Source organism: Microcaecilia unicolor, chromosome 11 (assembly GCF_901765095.1).
Source record: "Microcaecilia unicolor chromosome 11, aMicUni1.1, whole genome shotgun sequence".
NCBI classification, from domain to species: domain Eukaryota; kingdom Metazoa; phylum Chordata; class Amphibia; order Gymnophiona; family Siphonopidae; genus Microcaecilia; species Microcaecilia unicolor.
Window position 1 is genome coordinate 129,237,662 of NC_044041.1, and position 16,224 is coordinate 129,253,885.

Consider the following 16,224-nt stretch of genomic DNA (forward strand, 5'->3'; position numbering starts at 1 on the left):
TTGGGAGTCTTCAGAAGGTGTGGCTAGAAGATCCTGTCCATGGAAAAATCATAGTTTCTTACCTGTAACGGTAGTTTTCCGTGGACAAAGGATCTTCTAGCCACACAATCCCTCCCTACCCTCCCTGGTTGTCGTAGCTATTTTAATGAACTGACTATTCTGAGCTGTCAAAGGTATTTATAGTACCGGTCTGGGCGGGAATGCGCTAATGCTAATGTGTTTACTTTTAAAGCATTCCTATTGGATTCCGGGTCTCGCACGTCACCGTGACGAATATTCAGAAGGTGTGGCTAGAAGATCCTTTGTCCATGGAAAACTACCGTTACAGGTAAGAAACTATGATTTACTGCGATTCCTGTTTTCTTCAACCTCCTTGCAGTTTCCTGTCTCATTCAACTTCCTATGTAGTGATGGTACGTGCGTGGTGACGTCATGTCGCTGGACTTTAACTGTGCGCAGTAGTTAAGGACGCTATTTGCGGCGGACCAAGTGGAGTTCTCAGTATTTCTCCTTTATCTCAGGAGCGTTGTGCTGTGGTAAGATATGAGATTCTAATTCCTTCCCGAGGTGAGACCTGGCGGTAGCACTCCCGGACTCCCGGTAGCTGTTACTGCTACTCCTGTCTATTGGGCTCCGACTCAGCTCTTAACGAGCAGGCAACTGGTAAGACTACAGCTCCCAGCGTGCACCGTGAAAGTGGTAGTGGGACCTTAGATTTCCTAACGGGAACGAGAGACTATTGCTCCCAGCTTGCAATAGAGGGAGACGTGTAAACAGGAAGGAGAGAATACAGGAGGAGGGGTGTTATTGCTTTCAGCATTTAAATTCATTTATAGTGGAGGAGGAAAAAGAAATGGTAATTATCCGAGCAAGGAGGGAGAACTACATCTCACAATATGCAATGGTATGAAAAACGTTCTCTAAGAGAGCTGGAGAAGCTACAGCGTAAACCACAAGGAATGGAAAGTAAGGCGAACAGCTCTAACAAATTCCCAGTATACAAGTGAGAAGAAGAGATTGCTGCAACAGCATCTAGTGGAAGAAGGTGAGACAAAGGTAAGAATAGTACAATTCATAGCACAGCATAGAATTAAGGAAGTGGGGGGGAAAAACACTTCAGGGTCTGGAGCTGTTAACTCACTCTGTCAGATCTCTTGCAGTTAAGGAAGACCAGCTTGTTTTCTAGTTGAATACTTTAGCTAGTCCTGGATTTCTTATTATCTCATTTGAAGGCTGTATCCTGGGCCGTCTTCTTAACCAACTGTACAAGGTGAGGCTTTGGCGACTAAGGCCCTGATGCACAATTTAGCGAATAGCTAATAGCCAGATGAGCTGCACTGATTCCCCTTTGTGCATCCTCGCTGTTTGCAAGTTTGACCTGTCAAATCCATTTGACTGTGATGCACTGTACCTCCCTGACCCCACACTGTTTTTTAGAAATTTACCATGGTGGTCCAGCAGACCCTGACCACCCCAATCTGTTCTTCTCCCCCCCCCCCCCCCACAACCCCCTGTGACACCACAACCTTTTTTTTTTTACTTTGGTGGTGATCCACTGGACAGAACCCCTTTCCTGTGCGTGCATACTCCCCCTCCCGTACCCGACCCCCACCCTGCCCCTCCTTGTTCCTTTACAACAAGGTGGAGGCAGGCCTTTTGGGCTCGCCAGTTCCTCGGCTGTCTTTCAAAACTTCGTCAATGACATCTTCTAGGGAATACTTCTGACTTGTGTGCCAGTTTATTTGGACAACATATTGATATTCTCTAAGACTGACTCAACATAGAGAACATGTAAAACAGATCCTATGACGGCTCCGGGAGAATAGGCATAAGTAATGCCATACTGGGAAAAGACCAAAGGTCCATCGAGCCCAGCATCCTGTCCCCGACAGCGGCCAATCCATGTCAAGGGCACCTGGCAAGCTACCCAAACGTACAAACATTTTATACATGTTATTCCCGAAATTGTGGATTTTTCCCAAGTCCATTTAGTAGCGCTCTATGGACTTGTCCTTTAGGAAACAGTCCAACCCCTTTTTAAACTCTGCCAAGCCAACCACTTTCACTACGTTCTCCGGCAACGAATTCCAGAGTTTATGCGTTGGGTGAAGAAACATTTTCTCCTATTTGTTTTAAATTTACTACACTGTAGTTTCATCGCATGCCCTCTAGTCCTAGTATTTTTGGAAAGTGTGAACAGACGCTTCACATCCACCTGTTCCACTCCACTCATTATTTTATATACCTCTATCATGTCTCCTCTCAGCCGTCTCTTCTCCAAGCTGAAAAGCCCCAGCCTCCTTAGTCTTTCTTCATAGGGAAGTTGTCCCATCCCCGCTATCATTTTTGTTGCCCTTCGCTGCACCTTTTCCAGTTCTACTATATCTTTCTTGAGATGCGGCGACCAGAATTGAACACAATACTCAAGGTGCGGTCATACCATGGAGCGATACAACGGCATTATAACATCCTCACACCTGTATTCCATACCTTTCCTAATAATACCCAACATTCTATTCGCTTTCCTAGCCGCAGCAGCACACTGAGCAGAAGGTTTCAGTGTATTATCAACGACGACACCCAGATCCCTTTCTTGGTCCATAACTCCTAACGTGGAACCTTGCATGACGTAGCTATAATTCAGGTTCTTTTTTCCCACATGCATCACCTTGCACTTGCTCACATTAAACGTCATCTGCCATTTAGCCGCCCAGTCTCCCAGTCACGTAAGGCAGTGGCGTAGCCAGACAGCCAATTTGGGTGGGCCTGAGCACAAAGTGGGTGGGCACAAAATTTTCTCTCTCCCCCAGCACTTCCCAATTCAAAATATAAATACTTTAGCAGATGAGGATCCCCAATCTCTGTCAGCTGAAGGCCTCCAGTAAGATGGCCAGAACTCCTGTCCACCAAGCCCAGTAGGCAGCAGCAACTCCTCGAGCCACTGATGCCAGCACCCCATACATGCTTAGTTGTCAGTGGCTCCAGGATGCTGCCCCCATCTGCCAAGCTCAGTAGAAGGGCTTTTTTTGAGGGGGTACTGAGTACCGGCACCATTTTCGATGTCTGCTAAAATTGACCCATGGACCCCAAGTTTTAATGAAAGAGCTGAGGCTCTACACACCAATTCTACCTTGTCATACATTCTGTAACCGGTTGCAGGGGGCTTGGCTATTGTGGGATGGGTCCCTCAGTGATTACTCCACCCCTGAAGAGTGGCCTAGCATTTGAGTACCGGCACCTTTTTTTACTAGGAAATACGCACTGAGTAGAAGGCATCTCTGGCCTGCTTCAGAAGAGACCCCAGCTAGTAGGGCTTGGGAATCCCCACTAGCTACAGCAAGGGTCAGGGCTGTCATTAGCCATGCTGGTGACCAGAGCAGAAAATAAAACCCTTCCCCCAATTCCCTCTCCTCTCCAATCTCCTCATCTGCCGTTAAAGTCAAACTGACAGACCCTCACAAATTACAGAACAAGGGATCACAAATTATAAATAAAAATATATAGACAAAATTGAACTGGGAACCTCAGCATGTACTGCAACACTGGAGAAAAAAACCCCAAAACAAAACAAAAGCGCATTTCCTTTTTTACTTAACACAATAAAAAGACATCCGCTATGCACATTTCCCAAAGTTAACATATTCCATTTAAAATATTCAAAGTAAAATGATTTTCCTACCTTTATTGTCTGGACATTTTATTTTTCCACCATGTTGGTTCCAATTTCTCTTTCCCGCTTTCCTGTCTGTCTGTCTGCTAATTCTTCAAGCGGTTGTCCATTTGTCTTTTTTCGCCTGTCGTTTCATTTCCTCACTACACCTGCCTCTGAAATATTAATCTTTCCATTTTAGCTCTTTCCTTTCTTTCTTTTTTCTTTTCTGCCTCTGTACACTCAAATTTCATCCTCTTTCTAAATCTTTTCCTTCTTTTTACTTTTCAGATATCTATCACATTTCCATCTCCTTTCACCCACTAGCTTTACCATTCCCCATCTCTCTCCTTCCCAGCCTTCCATTCCCTTCCATCTTCGATCTACGTGCCATTACCATATTTCTATCCCCTGTGATTACTGTTCTCTCATTTTTTCCTTGCCATCTCCACTCCCTGGGCCTCTCCCCCATGCTCTCCACCATTCCCAGTGTCTCCCTCCCTCCACCCTTCCAGCCCAGCATCTGTTCCTTTTTTCTACCCTCCTCACCCTCATGGCCTGATATTTCCCTATCCCTTTTACCTCCCATCACCAGCATCTTCCTGTCCCATCTCTCTCCCCTCCCCCATTGTCCAGCATTTTCCCTTTCTCTTCCCTACCATCCATTGTCCATCTTCTCTCCCTGGATCCATCTTCCCTCTTTCTCCCCTCCCCCGCTTGTGCATCTCTCCTTTCCTCTTCTTCACCTTCATGCCCAACTTTTCTCCCTCTCCCTGCCTTAAGCCCCTGGTTTAACATCTCTCTCTATCCTTCCCCACCCCCCACCATCTCTCCATCCTTTCTTTCCCTCACCTCAATGCCATGTTCAACATTTCCTCTCTCATCTCTCCCTCCCTTCCACTTCCATGTCCACGTTTTTTATCTCATGCCCTTTCCCTCCCTCTCCTACCCATATCCAACAATTCTCCCTCTCTTTCCCCTTGCAGCATCTCTCCGTCCCCCCCCACCCCACCTAGCTCTACCCTGTCTCACTCCCTCATCCCAACAGTGCTCCTGTCTCCGACCCCTCCCCCAAACCACCCGCCAGCATGTTGCAGGTTTTTTTCCCCTCCCTTTCCCCAGCCACCACTGGCAGACTGGCTGGAGGCCTTCTTTCCCCTCCCTCCCCTTCGGGCAGTGCCGCAGTCTAAGGAAAGCTGCACAGCACCGGGTCCGTCCTGCCGCTACGCTGCTGCCCTTGTCATCTTTGTCTGGCAGAGGTGTTAGTTCTGCTGCTTCTGCAGCGGATCCGCGCGCTGCCAGGGCTGTCTGTATGCTGCTGCGACTGCTTCCTTCCGGCCGGCCTCACCTTCTCCGATACTCTTTCTGAAGAGGCGAGGCCAGTGCAGATGAAGCAGTCGCAGCAGCATACAGACAGCCCTGGCAGCGCGTGGATCCGCTGCAGATAAGCAGCAGAAGAACTAACACCTCTGCTCTGCCAGACAAAGATGACAACGGAGGGCAGCAGCGTAGCGGCAGGACGGACCCGGTGCCGTGCAGCTTTGCTTAGACTGCAGCGCTGCCCGAAGGGGAGGGAGGGGAAAGAAGGCCTGCAGCATGCCGGCGGATCTTCCCAATTCTTTTATTGGCGTCTGCACCGTTGCTGGGTGGGCCTGAGCCCAAAGTGGGTGGGCCCAGGCTCACCCGTGGCTACGCCCCTGACGTAAGGATCTTCTTTAATTCTGAAATACCATTTCCGACACCGGTATCCCACCCAAATCTTCCTTGGTGAGACCGAAGCAAAGAATTCACTCAATCTCTCTGCTACGTCTTTGTCATCCTTGACCGCCCCTTTTACCCCTCGGTCGTCCAGCGGCCCAACCGATTCTCTTGCCAGCTTCCTGCTTTTAATAAACCGAAAACATTTTTTGCTATGTTTTTTTTGCCTCTAATGCTATCTTTTTCGTAATCCATCTTGGCCTTCTTTATCTGTGCCTTGCATTTGCTTTGACACTCCTTATGTTGCTTCTTGTTATTTTCAGACGGTTCCTTCTTCCATTTTCTGAAGGTGTTTCTTTTAGCCCTAATAGCTTCCTTCACCTCACTTTGCAACCACGCCGGCTGTCCTTTGAACTTCCGTCTTTCTTTCGTAATTCGCGGAATATGTTTGGCCTGGGCCTCTAGGATGGTATTTTTGAACAGCGTCCACGCCTGTTGTACAGTTTTTACCCTCTCAGTTGCCCCCCTGTTTTTTTTTAACCATTCTTCTCATTCTATCATAGTCTCCTTTTTTAAAGTTAAACGCTAATGTATTTGACTTCCAATGTATAGTTACTTCAAGGTTGATATCAAAACCGATCATATTATGATCACTGTTATCAAGCGGCCCCAGTACCATAATGTCACCTCACTAGATCAAGCGCTCCACTAAGGACCAAGTCTAGAATTTTTCCTTCTCTCGACGGCTTCTGCACCAGCTGCTCTATAAAGCTGTCCTTGATTTCATCAAGGAATTGTACCTCTCTAGCGTGTCCCGATGTTACATTTACCCAGTCTATATTTGGGTAATTGAAGTCACCCATTATTATCACATTGCCCATTTTGTTTGCGTCTCTGATTTCTTTTATAATTTCTGCGTCTACCTGCTCATCCTGGTGAGGCGGACGGTAGTACACTCCTATCACCGTCCTTTTCCTAGTATACAATATAGGCTGTATACTAAATTGGAGAAGTGCTCTTTTGAACAGAGAGAATTGCCCTTCCTAGACTATATTGTATCAGACCAAGGACTTAAGATGGATCCGACAAAGCGGATGGCCATTTTGTTATGGGCGGGCCCGAGGCAGGAGGGAGGATCCATTGCTCCTGCCCTCCTGCCTCTGGCCCGCCCATAACAAAACGGCTGCGCCCAGGCTCTCCCAGTGCATTCTGAGATGCACTGGGCAGGGCTAAATACCATATAAGGAGTTTTTTCCCCTTATATGGGGTGGCAGGGCCTGGGCACCACCATTTTGTACCGGGTGGGCTTGAGGCAGGAGGGAGGAGCCATTGCTCCTGTCCCTCTGCCTCCACCTTGTTGTAAAGGTACAGGGAGGGGTGGGGGTGTGGGTCGAGTGTGTGCCTGTGCAGGGGAAGGACCACCAAGGAAAAGATTTAGAAAAGATTGGCGAGGTGTCTTTATTTATTTATTTGTTGCATTTGTATCCCACATTTTCCCACCTCTTTGCAGGCTCAATGTGGCTTACAATACATCATGAATGGCTTTACTGTAGGGAGGCAGGACATTATGCCCAGAAGTTCCCAAGAAGTTGGGAAACTCTCCGGCCTAGCTCTGATAGGAGAAGCAGTTCTAGGGTCTGTAGGCCGATTTCCCCACACCCAATTCCTGGTTCAGCATTGCTTGACCTGGACCAGGAGGTTAAGATGACTGAAGCCTTCATAGACTTCGGAGCAGGAGGAAATTCCATTGACGAGGCACTCATTTGTCACTTTGGCATTCCTTCCCAGGAGCTTCCTAGGGCTGTTCTGGTCTCATCAGTTTACAGGAACATCCAGGGACATATTAAACTTGAAAATGTACCTGTAAGCCTGAGAATAGGTGTTCTCCACAGGGAAGCCATCACCTTCCACATGTTACAGGCATCAATAAATCCTATAATCTTAGGCTTGCCCTGGCTTCAGAAACATAACCCAAGCCTAGACTGGCAGATGGGAGAGACTGTGGCCTGGCGAGATATCTGCCAGCAACACTGTTTGGATTCTGTAGTGCCCATCTTAGTACATAAGTACATAAGTACATAAGTAGTGCCATACTGGGAAAGACCAAAGGTCCATCTAGCCCAGCATCCTGTCACCGACAGTGGCCAATCCAGGTCAAGGGCACCTGGCACGCTCCCCAAACGTAAAAACATTCCAGACAAGTTATACCTAAAAATGCGGAATTTTTCCAAGTCCATTTAATAGCGGTCTATGGACTTGTCCTTTAGGAATCTATCTAACCCCTTTTAAACTCCGTCAAGCTAACCGCCCGTACCACGTTCTCCGCAACGAATTCCAGAGTCTAATTACACGTTGGGTGAAGAAAAATTTTCTCCGATTCGTTTTAAATTTACCACACTGTAGCTTCAACTCATGCCCTCTAGTCCTAGTATTTTGGATAGCGTGAACAGTCGCTTCACATCCACCCGATCCATTCCACTCATTATTTTATACACTTCTATCATATCTCCCCTCAGCCGTCTCTTCTCCAAGCTGAAAAGCCCTAGCCTTCTCAGCCTCTCTTCATAGGAAAGTCGTCCCATCCCCACTATCATTTTCGTCGCCCTTCGCTGTACCTTTTCCAATTCTACTATATCTTTTTTGAGATACGGAGACCAGTACTGAACACAATACTCCAGGTGCGGTCGCACCATGGAGCGATACAACGGCATTATAACATCCGCACACCTGGACTCCATACCCTTCCTAATAACACCCAACAGTCTATTCGCTTTCCTAGCCGCAGCAGCACACTGAGCAGAAGGTTTCAGCGTATCATCGACAACGACACCCAGATCCCTTTCTTGATCCGTAACTCCTAACGCGGAACCTTGCAAGACGTAGCTATAATTCGGGGTTCCTCTTACCACATGCATCACTTTGCACTTGTCAACATTGAACTTCATCTGCCACTTGCACGCCCATTCTCCCAGTCTCGCAAGGTCCTCCTGTAATCGGTTCACATTCCTCCTGCGACTTGACGACCCTGAATAATTTTGTGTCATCGGCGAATTTAATTACCTCACTAGTTATTCCCATCTCTAGGTCATTTATAAATACATTAAAAAGCAACGGACCCAGCACAGACCCCTGCCTCTGCGGACATAAGTATTCTGGAGGGCCTGCCTTGTGCTTATGTTGATGTTTTCTCCAAGAAACAAGCAGAGACTCTCCCTCCTCATCGAGATGACTGCCCCATCATGCAGCTGGGGAAAACACACCATGTGGGAGAGTTTACCCTGATTGTCCATACCCAAGACTCAGGCCATATCCAACTTCATTGCGGAGAATCTGTAAAGAGATTCTATCTGACTGTCCACTTCTCCTGCAGGGGCAGGTTTCATTTTTGTGGGGAAAGGATGGAACCTTAAGTCCATGTATTGACGAGGTCTAAATGGTATTACTGCCAAGAATTAAGCATCCACTTCCGCTGATAACAGAGCTGTTTGATCATCTCCAAGGGGGCCTGCATTTTACTGAGCTGGATCTGAGGGGTGCCTACAACTTGATCCTTAAGGGAGATGAGAAGAAGATGGCTTTAATACCAGAGATGGCCATTATGGAATACTTGGTTATGCCGTTCGGGCTCGCCAATTCCTTGGCTGTCTTTCAAAACTTCGTCAATGACATCTTCTAGGGCTACTCCTGACTTGTGTGCTAGTTTTTTGTACAACATATTGATACTCTCTAAGACTCTGACTCAACCCAGAGAAACATGTAAAACAGGTCCTACGATGGCTCCGGGAGAATAGGCTGTATACTACATTGGAAAAGTGTTCTTTTGAACAGAGAGAATTGCCCTTCCTGGACTATATTGTATCGGACCAAGGACTTAAGATGGATCCGACAAAGTGGATGGCCATTTGCGACTGCCTCGTAACCAGGGATGTCAAACCATATAACGTTTCTTCGGTTTCCGCAAACTACTACTATCAGTTTACTACTCTACTCTTTCGGTGCCCCTTACCGCCCTGACTCGGCCAGTATTTGAGATTTGCCTGAGGAGGTGATACTAGCTCTTAAACGATTTGAAGCAGGCAAACGATTTGAAGCAGGCTTTCATTACGGCTCCAGTGCTCTGACATCCATATTCTCAGAAGATTTTAATGGTGGAGGTTGATGCATCATCTAATGGGGCTGGAGCCGTCTTATCTCAGCTGACTCTAGGAGTAAGTTGTTACCATGTGCATATGTCTCCAAAACGTTCTCACCTACAGAGAGGAACTACACAATTGGAGATTGGGAACTACTAGCTATCAAGTTGGCGTTAGACGATTGGCATCATCTATTAGAAGGGGCCAAATACCCTTTCACAGTGACCACGGACCACAACAACCTATATCTTCAGGAAGCCCAAAGGCTCAACCCCCACATTCATCCTTCTGATCGAAAATACACCAGGATCCTGGTGCATTCGGCCCTTCTGATCGAAAATACACCAGGATCTTGGTGCATTCGGCCCTTCTGATTGAAAATACACCAAGATCCTGGTGTATTCTGGACTTCTGATCGAAATTCTCCAGAATCCTGGTGTATTTGGGACTTCTGATCCCAAATACACCAGGATCCTGTTGTATGTGGCCCTCTGCTGAGCAACAGAGCCAAATCTAGCTGTATGCTGCCCCTTAGACCAATTAATACAGCTGAATCTAGGTGTAAGCAGCCCTTCCAGAAGATTGGACATATGCAGAGAGTTTCTGCTGTGTCTAGCAGGTAGAATAATTTTTAATGCTCGTTTTGCTGATTTAAAATTTATGTTTATATGTTCATAGGGGAAGCTTTAAAATAAATTATATTTTTGTGAAATTAAAAAAAATGATACAGGCATTAAAACTTTTGCAAGTATTTTTTTATAGAGGACTATCTTTATTGTCATGATGAAAAAAAGCAGGCATCTAGCGCTCCATTGAAAACCACAGTACAGCACTGAAATAACAAAGCAGCTTCTGCAGTACTGACAATATATTTTGAAAATAACCCTCCCCCCCCCTTCACATACCCTTGAAAATTCCACCAGCCCAGCCCCCACAACTCCTCTTAGATCTTCTCCCCATCCCCTACAAGAGAGAATGCAAATCTACTTTGCTATTGTTTTTGACAAACGGGGATGGCTGCTGTAGGGGGACCGGCTTCAACTTTATAGTCATACTGTCTCCTGTGGACCGGATAAGCTCATCCCATGTCCCCTCATTTAACCTCAAGGAGATAAGAGTTTTCAGGTTTGGCACAGTATAAGACATCACAAGAACAAATTATAAGAAAACCACTGGACTGCATTAGGGGCTATTAGCCCATTTAGTTATGTTTAAACAAAAGAGATCTGCATGAAACAAAATATTTATTTTTATTTGGAGTTATAAAACCACTTGCCCCTGAAACATGTTCCAAACGAATAATCCATTTGTATATCTAAAAGTCAAACTTCTACTAAACAGATGAAAATGTGATTCCATGTGCCCCAGTGAAAGGAGAGTTTAATTCTACTTCCATTTAATTTCAATATATTCCATCGTCTTTATAAACACCAGGCTTCCCAGGCAGATTACAACAGTTAAGATGAACCCATTAGGAAACAAGATATCCTCACTGAAATCTGGTCATCTATATTGCACAGAACAGTGAAGAAAAATGACTACACTACCATTTACAATAAATTTTGAAGCTTTTTTAAAATGATATTCATAGTAACATTTAGTAAATGATGGCAGATAAAGACCTGAACGGTCCATCCAGTCTGCCCAACAAGATAAACTCATTTTACATGGTATGTAATATTTATATGTATATCCGAGTTTGATTTGTCCTGTCTTCTCAGGGCACAGACCATAGAGTCCGCCCTGCACCGTTTTTATTCTCCAAATGCCAGTGTTGCCACCCATGTCGCTAAGATTCCATAGATCCATTCCTTCTACACAGGATCCTTTGTGTTTATCCCACGCATGTTTGAATTCATTTACTGTTTTCATCTCCACCACCTCCCGCGGGAGAGCACTCCACGTGTCCACCACCCTCTCCGTGAAAAAATACTTCCTGACATTAGTCCTGAGTCTGCCCCCCTTCAACCTCAATTCATGTCTCTACTTCTACCACTTTCCCGTCTCCGGAAAAGGTTTGAATGCGGATTAAAACCTTTCAAATATTTGAACGTCTGTATCATGTCACCCCAATTATGTCTTTTATCTTCCACCGTGTAAGTCCTGCCAATCCAAATGAAACAGCTTTAGGCTTGTTACAGATGGATCAACAATAAAGAACTACAACACAGATGCAGCAACTAATAGGTTTGCTTGTTTGTTTGATGTGAATGGCAACCAATGACGGCTGCGCGGGGGAGTGGAAATAGAGATAACCAAATTGGCTTCCTTGCTTACGGTGGACTAGATAGGCTCACTTCCACTCCTGTCTATTAAACCTCCTTGCAGCAGCTCATATGTTTGCATGTTGTGATTTGAGTGTATGGCAATGACGGCCGTTCAGGGGAGTGGAAACAGAGATTAACCAAATTGGCTTGTTTACAGTGGACTAGATAGGCTCACTTCCACCCCAGCCTATTGCACCTCTTTGTTTAACTTTCTAAAAGATTTGTGCAGCGCTGGGTTATGGATGGTGATCGCTTCATACTGTAAACAGTAGTGGCTGTGAAAACAAAGAAGCGCTCCTGTCATTAAATCTTATTTTAAGCTTGAGAACGCCCGATCCGCTAAGTTACGCCCCCTATGATGTAATGTTACCGTCGCAAGGAGGATCGCAAGCGCAACCTTTAAGGAGGAATAGATTGGTAAGGCAGTAGGAGGATCCCGGGAGAATAATCCTCAGCGTTAACTACATCAGCTGTCTTCTTCTAAAAACATTTATTTTGGAGGATATATGTACAATGTCCACATGTAAACGACTGGGCAAAGAAAAAAATTAACTTTTAAAGGTTTTTAAATCGAATCCGGGAGGATCCCGCTGTATCCATTTTTTACCTTTTGCCCGTTCCGCCTCAATGCAACTTCCTGTCTTCTGCAGAGGTGGGAGGTGTCTGAGGGAGGGGCACCGACGCTGGCAGAAGGCTGGCTATGTGAATCGCAGGTGTCGGAAGGAGAACGCCTCAGGGCTTTAAAAACGAGCAACCACACGGATGGGCGAGAGCGGGCGGAAGAGACAGGACTTGGAGTAGGTGCAAGATTCGCGGGGCGGGGGGGGGGGGAGAGAAAGCCATTGGCACTGCAGGCATTTGGCGCTTAGGTGCCATCTCTTCTAAAAATCTGTTTGGGGGAGCGACCGCTCCTCCCCTGCGCCCCACCTAGCTACGCCACTGATTGAGTTTCCCAAGAAATCAAAACTACATTTCCTTGTAGTTGTAATAGAGTAAAAACAGGACTGGATTAGCTTGTCCCTTAGGACAGAGGTGGCAACCTTAGGGCCACCCAATTCATTTCCAGTCTGTAGTTTTTAAAGCAGGGTTTTCCAGTCATGCCCTTGAGACTCCTGGTAGGGGGTTTCAGGATATCTACACTGAATATGCATGAGAGCAGTTTGCATGGAGTGGAGACTTACGTGATCTCATGGATATTTAGTGTGGATATTTTGAAAATACTACTAGGTTTGGCGTTCCCAGAGCATGTTTGGAATGCCCTTCCTAAAAAATGTAGATGAGGTGACAAGATAACTCCCAAGTCATCAAGCCAAGCCGGTCCTGAGTTTGTGTCATTGCATACAAGGTCTTGTATTTTTCTGATGCCCTTAAAGGAGTGAGGAATCTCCATGCTACAGTGTACTAACCAGGGCCAGATTAACACTATGGGTGCTAGGCAAACATTTTACCGAGCCCCATTTACCTGGGCCCCATTTTACTTCTTTTCTAAAGTTCCCCTCCTGCAGACTCATGCATTTTCCCTGCCACCTCTCCACATCTTCATGACCTTCCACCAGCATTTCACCTGTCCTTTAGTAGCAGGGAAAAGTGCAGTGCTTAGCTGTGGGCATGGCAGCAGTAAATAGGTGTGAGTGAGCTTGGGTTAAGGTCAGGGGTTTTCAACCCAGTCCTCGGGAGATACCAAGCCAGTCAGATTTTTAGGATATCCACAATGCATATGCATGAGAGAGATTTGCACATGTCTCATGCATATGTATTGTGGATATCCTGAAAACCTGACTAGGTGTGACCCAAGGACTGGTTTGAGACGCACTGGCTTAATGGTTAGAGTTGCAGAGCTCCCAAGTTAGCCAGTTACAGGAAGGAGATTTTAAGGTATTCCTAGATTTCTGGCAACCCTATGCTAGTGTGTTTTAGGATGTGTAGTACTGATCTCAGTGGGTAGAATTGGGGACTGCAGATGGTACACTGAATTGGGATGTAAGGTCAAAAGTTTCCCTTCTGGAACTGGGTAACTTGTAAGCTCTGGAGCAGTGGACTGAGAACCAGGAAACTTTGGTGAGTCATTTTCATCTTTCATTGCCTCTTGTACAAATTGGAGATACCAAGGGTGAACTGCCTCAGAAAGTGAGATGTACAGGTGATATCTGTCTTGAGGTATAAATTTGCAAAACTTAGTGTGAAAAAAATTTCAGTTGGAAGAAGAAAAAAAAATGTTTAGGGGTGCTCAGTTCAGCACTGGGAAACAGAAGAAGTAGAGGGCGAGTCTCGAGGTCGAAAGGCGGGAAAAGCGGCGATGTTTACTCAGTTGACTGAATTAATTAATATAGAAACAAAAAAGCAACCTTTGAGTAGAAGGATGGTGGAAAAAGTGCGAGGGTGAGGTAAATGTAGTAAGTAATAATTACACTAAGGTTTCAGAACAGATGGAATAGAATCCAGCCTTTTCCCAACTTGTACATAAACATAGAAATATTTTATAAAACATCATTACCCCAGATTTGTCAAGCGTGATGTCAGCAAGCTATTTGCCACTTTAAACAATCTATATATAGATAGGTAGGTAGGTATATATGTATATATGTGTGTATATATAGAGATATAGAAGTGTAATAAGGGAATAACTTTTCATAGGTAGAGTAGTAATTTGGAAATTGTAGTCAGTGTGTCATTTGGAAGAGCTGGTTAAAGGGACACCCTAGCACAGTTATATTAGTGCAGAAATTTTTTTTTTCTCAAGGTAAAGGGCCTCTAAAACAGACATCATGTTATGCGAATCAGGTGTTCAGCATTCAGAGTTTGTTTACTTATTTATATCATTTATATCCCATATTAAACATGAATTGGGTTGAAACCTGGGAGCATTTAAAATCTTTCCTACATCAAAAGAAAAATGACATGATGCTGAGTGGGCAGAGCTGATGCAGAGTGGACAGAGCCAAAGCAGTGGGCGTGACTGGGGCGTGTACTAAAATCTCCCTCTCAAAAATTGGGACCCCTTGGCAACTCTGGTATTAGGACAGTTTTTAATAAAATTTACCTAGGTAACAATAGTTTACTGGGTAAGCTCATCAGGCTGAAAACTTCCCTTTGCTTAGTATATGCACAGGTATATTTGTACCGATGGGCTTCTCTAATTCAATCCAAATTTTCAGAGGAAACCATTCATATGAGACTGTATCCACCATAGATATAGAAACATGTGCTTACACACACACACACTCGCTCTTCAGAAATGTGCGCACACACACATGCACTCTCTTGCTCTTTACAAACATTTGCTTACACTCTAACTTCAGATACACTGTCACATTCTCATTCTTCAGACCTACCATATACAAATGCATGCACTCTCACTCTTCAGTCTCATGCATGTTGATGTATCCTGTGACTTTTCAGACACACACACACTTCTGGAGGTGTACTGCTATCTGCTGTTCATTTTCTCATTCAGTAAGTTCTCTGCCCACCATCGGGTAAAGTTCTTGCATTTGCTACCATCTCTCTTTCTCAAAGGGTCTTCAGAGGCCAAGTTACTCGGTACTAGCAGGGAAAGTTCCAGTTTTTTTACTTGTACCTCAAAGCAATGTGCAATTTATAGTCCCTGATTCTGTCCTTTGAAATCTATGCTGCATGTCCCATAATGCACCATGATACATTTGTTAGAAAGTCACAACTGGCCTAGGAAGTGGAGGAGTGGCCTAGTGGTTAGGGTGGTGGACTTTGGTCCTGGGGAACTGAGGAACTGAGTTCGATTCCCACTTCAGGCACAGGCAGCTCCTTGTGTCTCTGGGCAAGTCACTTAACCCTCCATTGCCCCATGTAAGCCGCATTGAGCCTGCCATGAGTGGGAAAGCGCGGGGTACAAATGTAACAAAACAAAAAAAAATCTCCCTTTTGGTACTGGGTAACTTGACAGCTCTGTTTCATAGAGGGGTTGGAAGTCCCACTGATGCTGAGAGGAAGGGAGATATTAAACCCAGAAGTAGAGTTTCTCCTGATAGTCCCCCTTCAGACTGATGGGCCATGTACTCCCACCAGCAGATGGAGGCAGAGACTGAGAACCGACTCCGAGAACAGTACAACCATGCCATGCAGCCTTTTGGGAGTCAGCAACCCTGTCTCCTCAGTCTCCAGCAGTTGGTGGACATGGTAGCTGTGGAGTCTGAATTTTAGGTCTAGGCCCTGGAGGAGTTAAAAAAAAAAAAGGCTATCTGTATCTATAATATCCTTTGTCCTTTATAGCAGAGAAAGTCAGACAGGTTTACTTGCTTTGAGATACTTAGGAAGCGTAGACACATTTCTTTTAAAATGCTGTGATGTAACGTTTTCTGCAACCTTCCAGCCACCGTAAACCTGGTACTGGCATCCAGTGGGCACAATGACCTCATCGCATGGGGCAGGTCGAGGAGCCCAGCAAAGAGGAGATGAGAGGGAGCCAGTGAGTGTGGAGAGGAGGTGGGTATGTTAACATTTT

At 45.5% G+C, this 16,224-nt stretch overlaps 1 protein-coding gene across 5 annotated transcripts in view; it reads left to right on the forward strand.

The window, feature by feature from the left end:
- Nucleotides 1-483: 483 nt before the first annotated feature.
- BBS1 (Bardet-Biedl syndrome 1) overlaps nt 484-16,224 on the forward strand; it is an 82,948-nt gene continuing 67,207 nt past the window's right edge. Inside the window, exons 1-2 of one of the 5 annotated variants that reach the window (XM_030218933.1) lie at nt 484-536; nt 16,093-16,205. In XM_030218933.1, coding sequence (XP_030074793.1) covers nt 16,129-16,205 — 77 coding nt within the window. In that variant the 5' untranslated portion in view covers nt 484-536; nt 16,093-16,128. Of the gene's footprint in view, nt 537-706; nt 1,057-12,117; nt 12,165-12,399; nt 12,545-13,518; nt 13,806-16,092; nt 16,206-16,224 lie in introns of those variants that run through there. The other 4 variants (XM_030218930.1, XM_030218932.1, XM_030218928.1 and 1 more) reach the window with 4 other exon arrangements.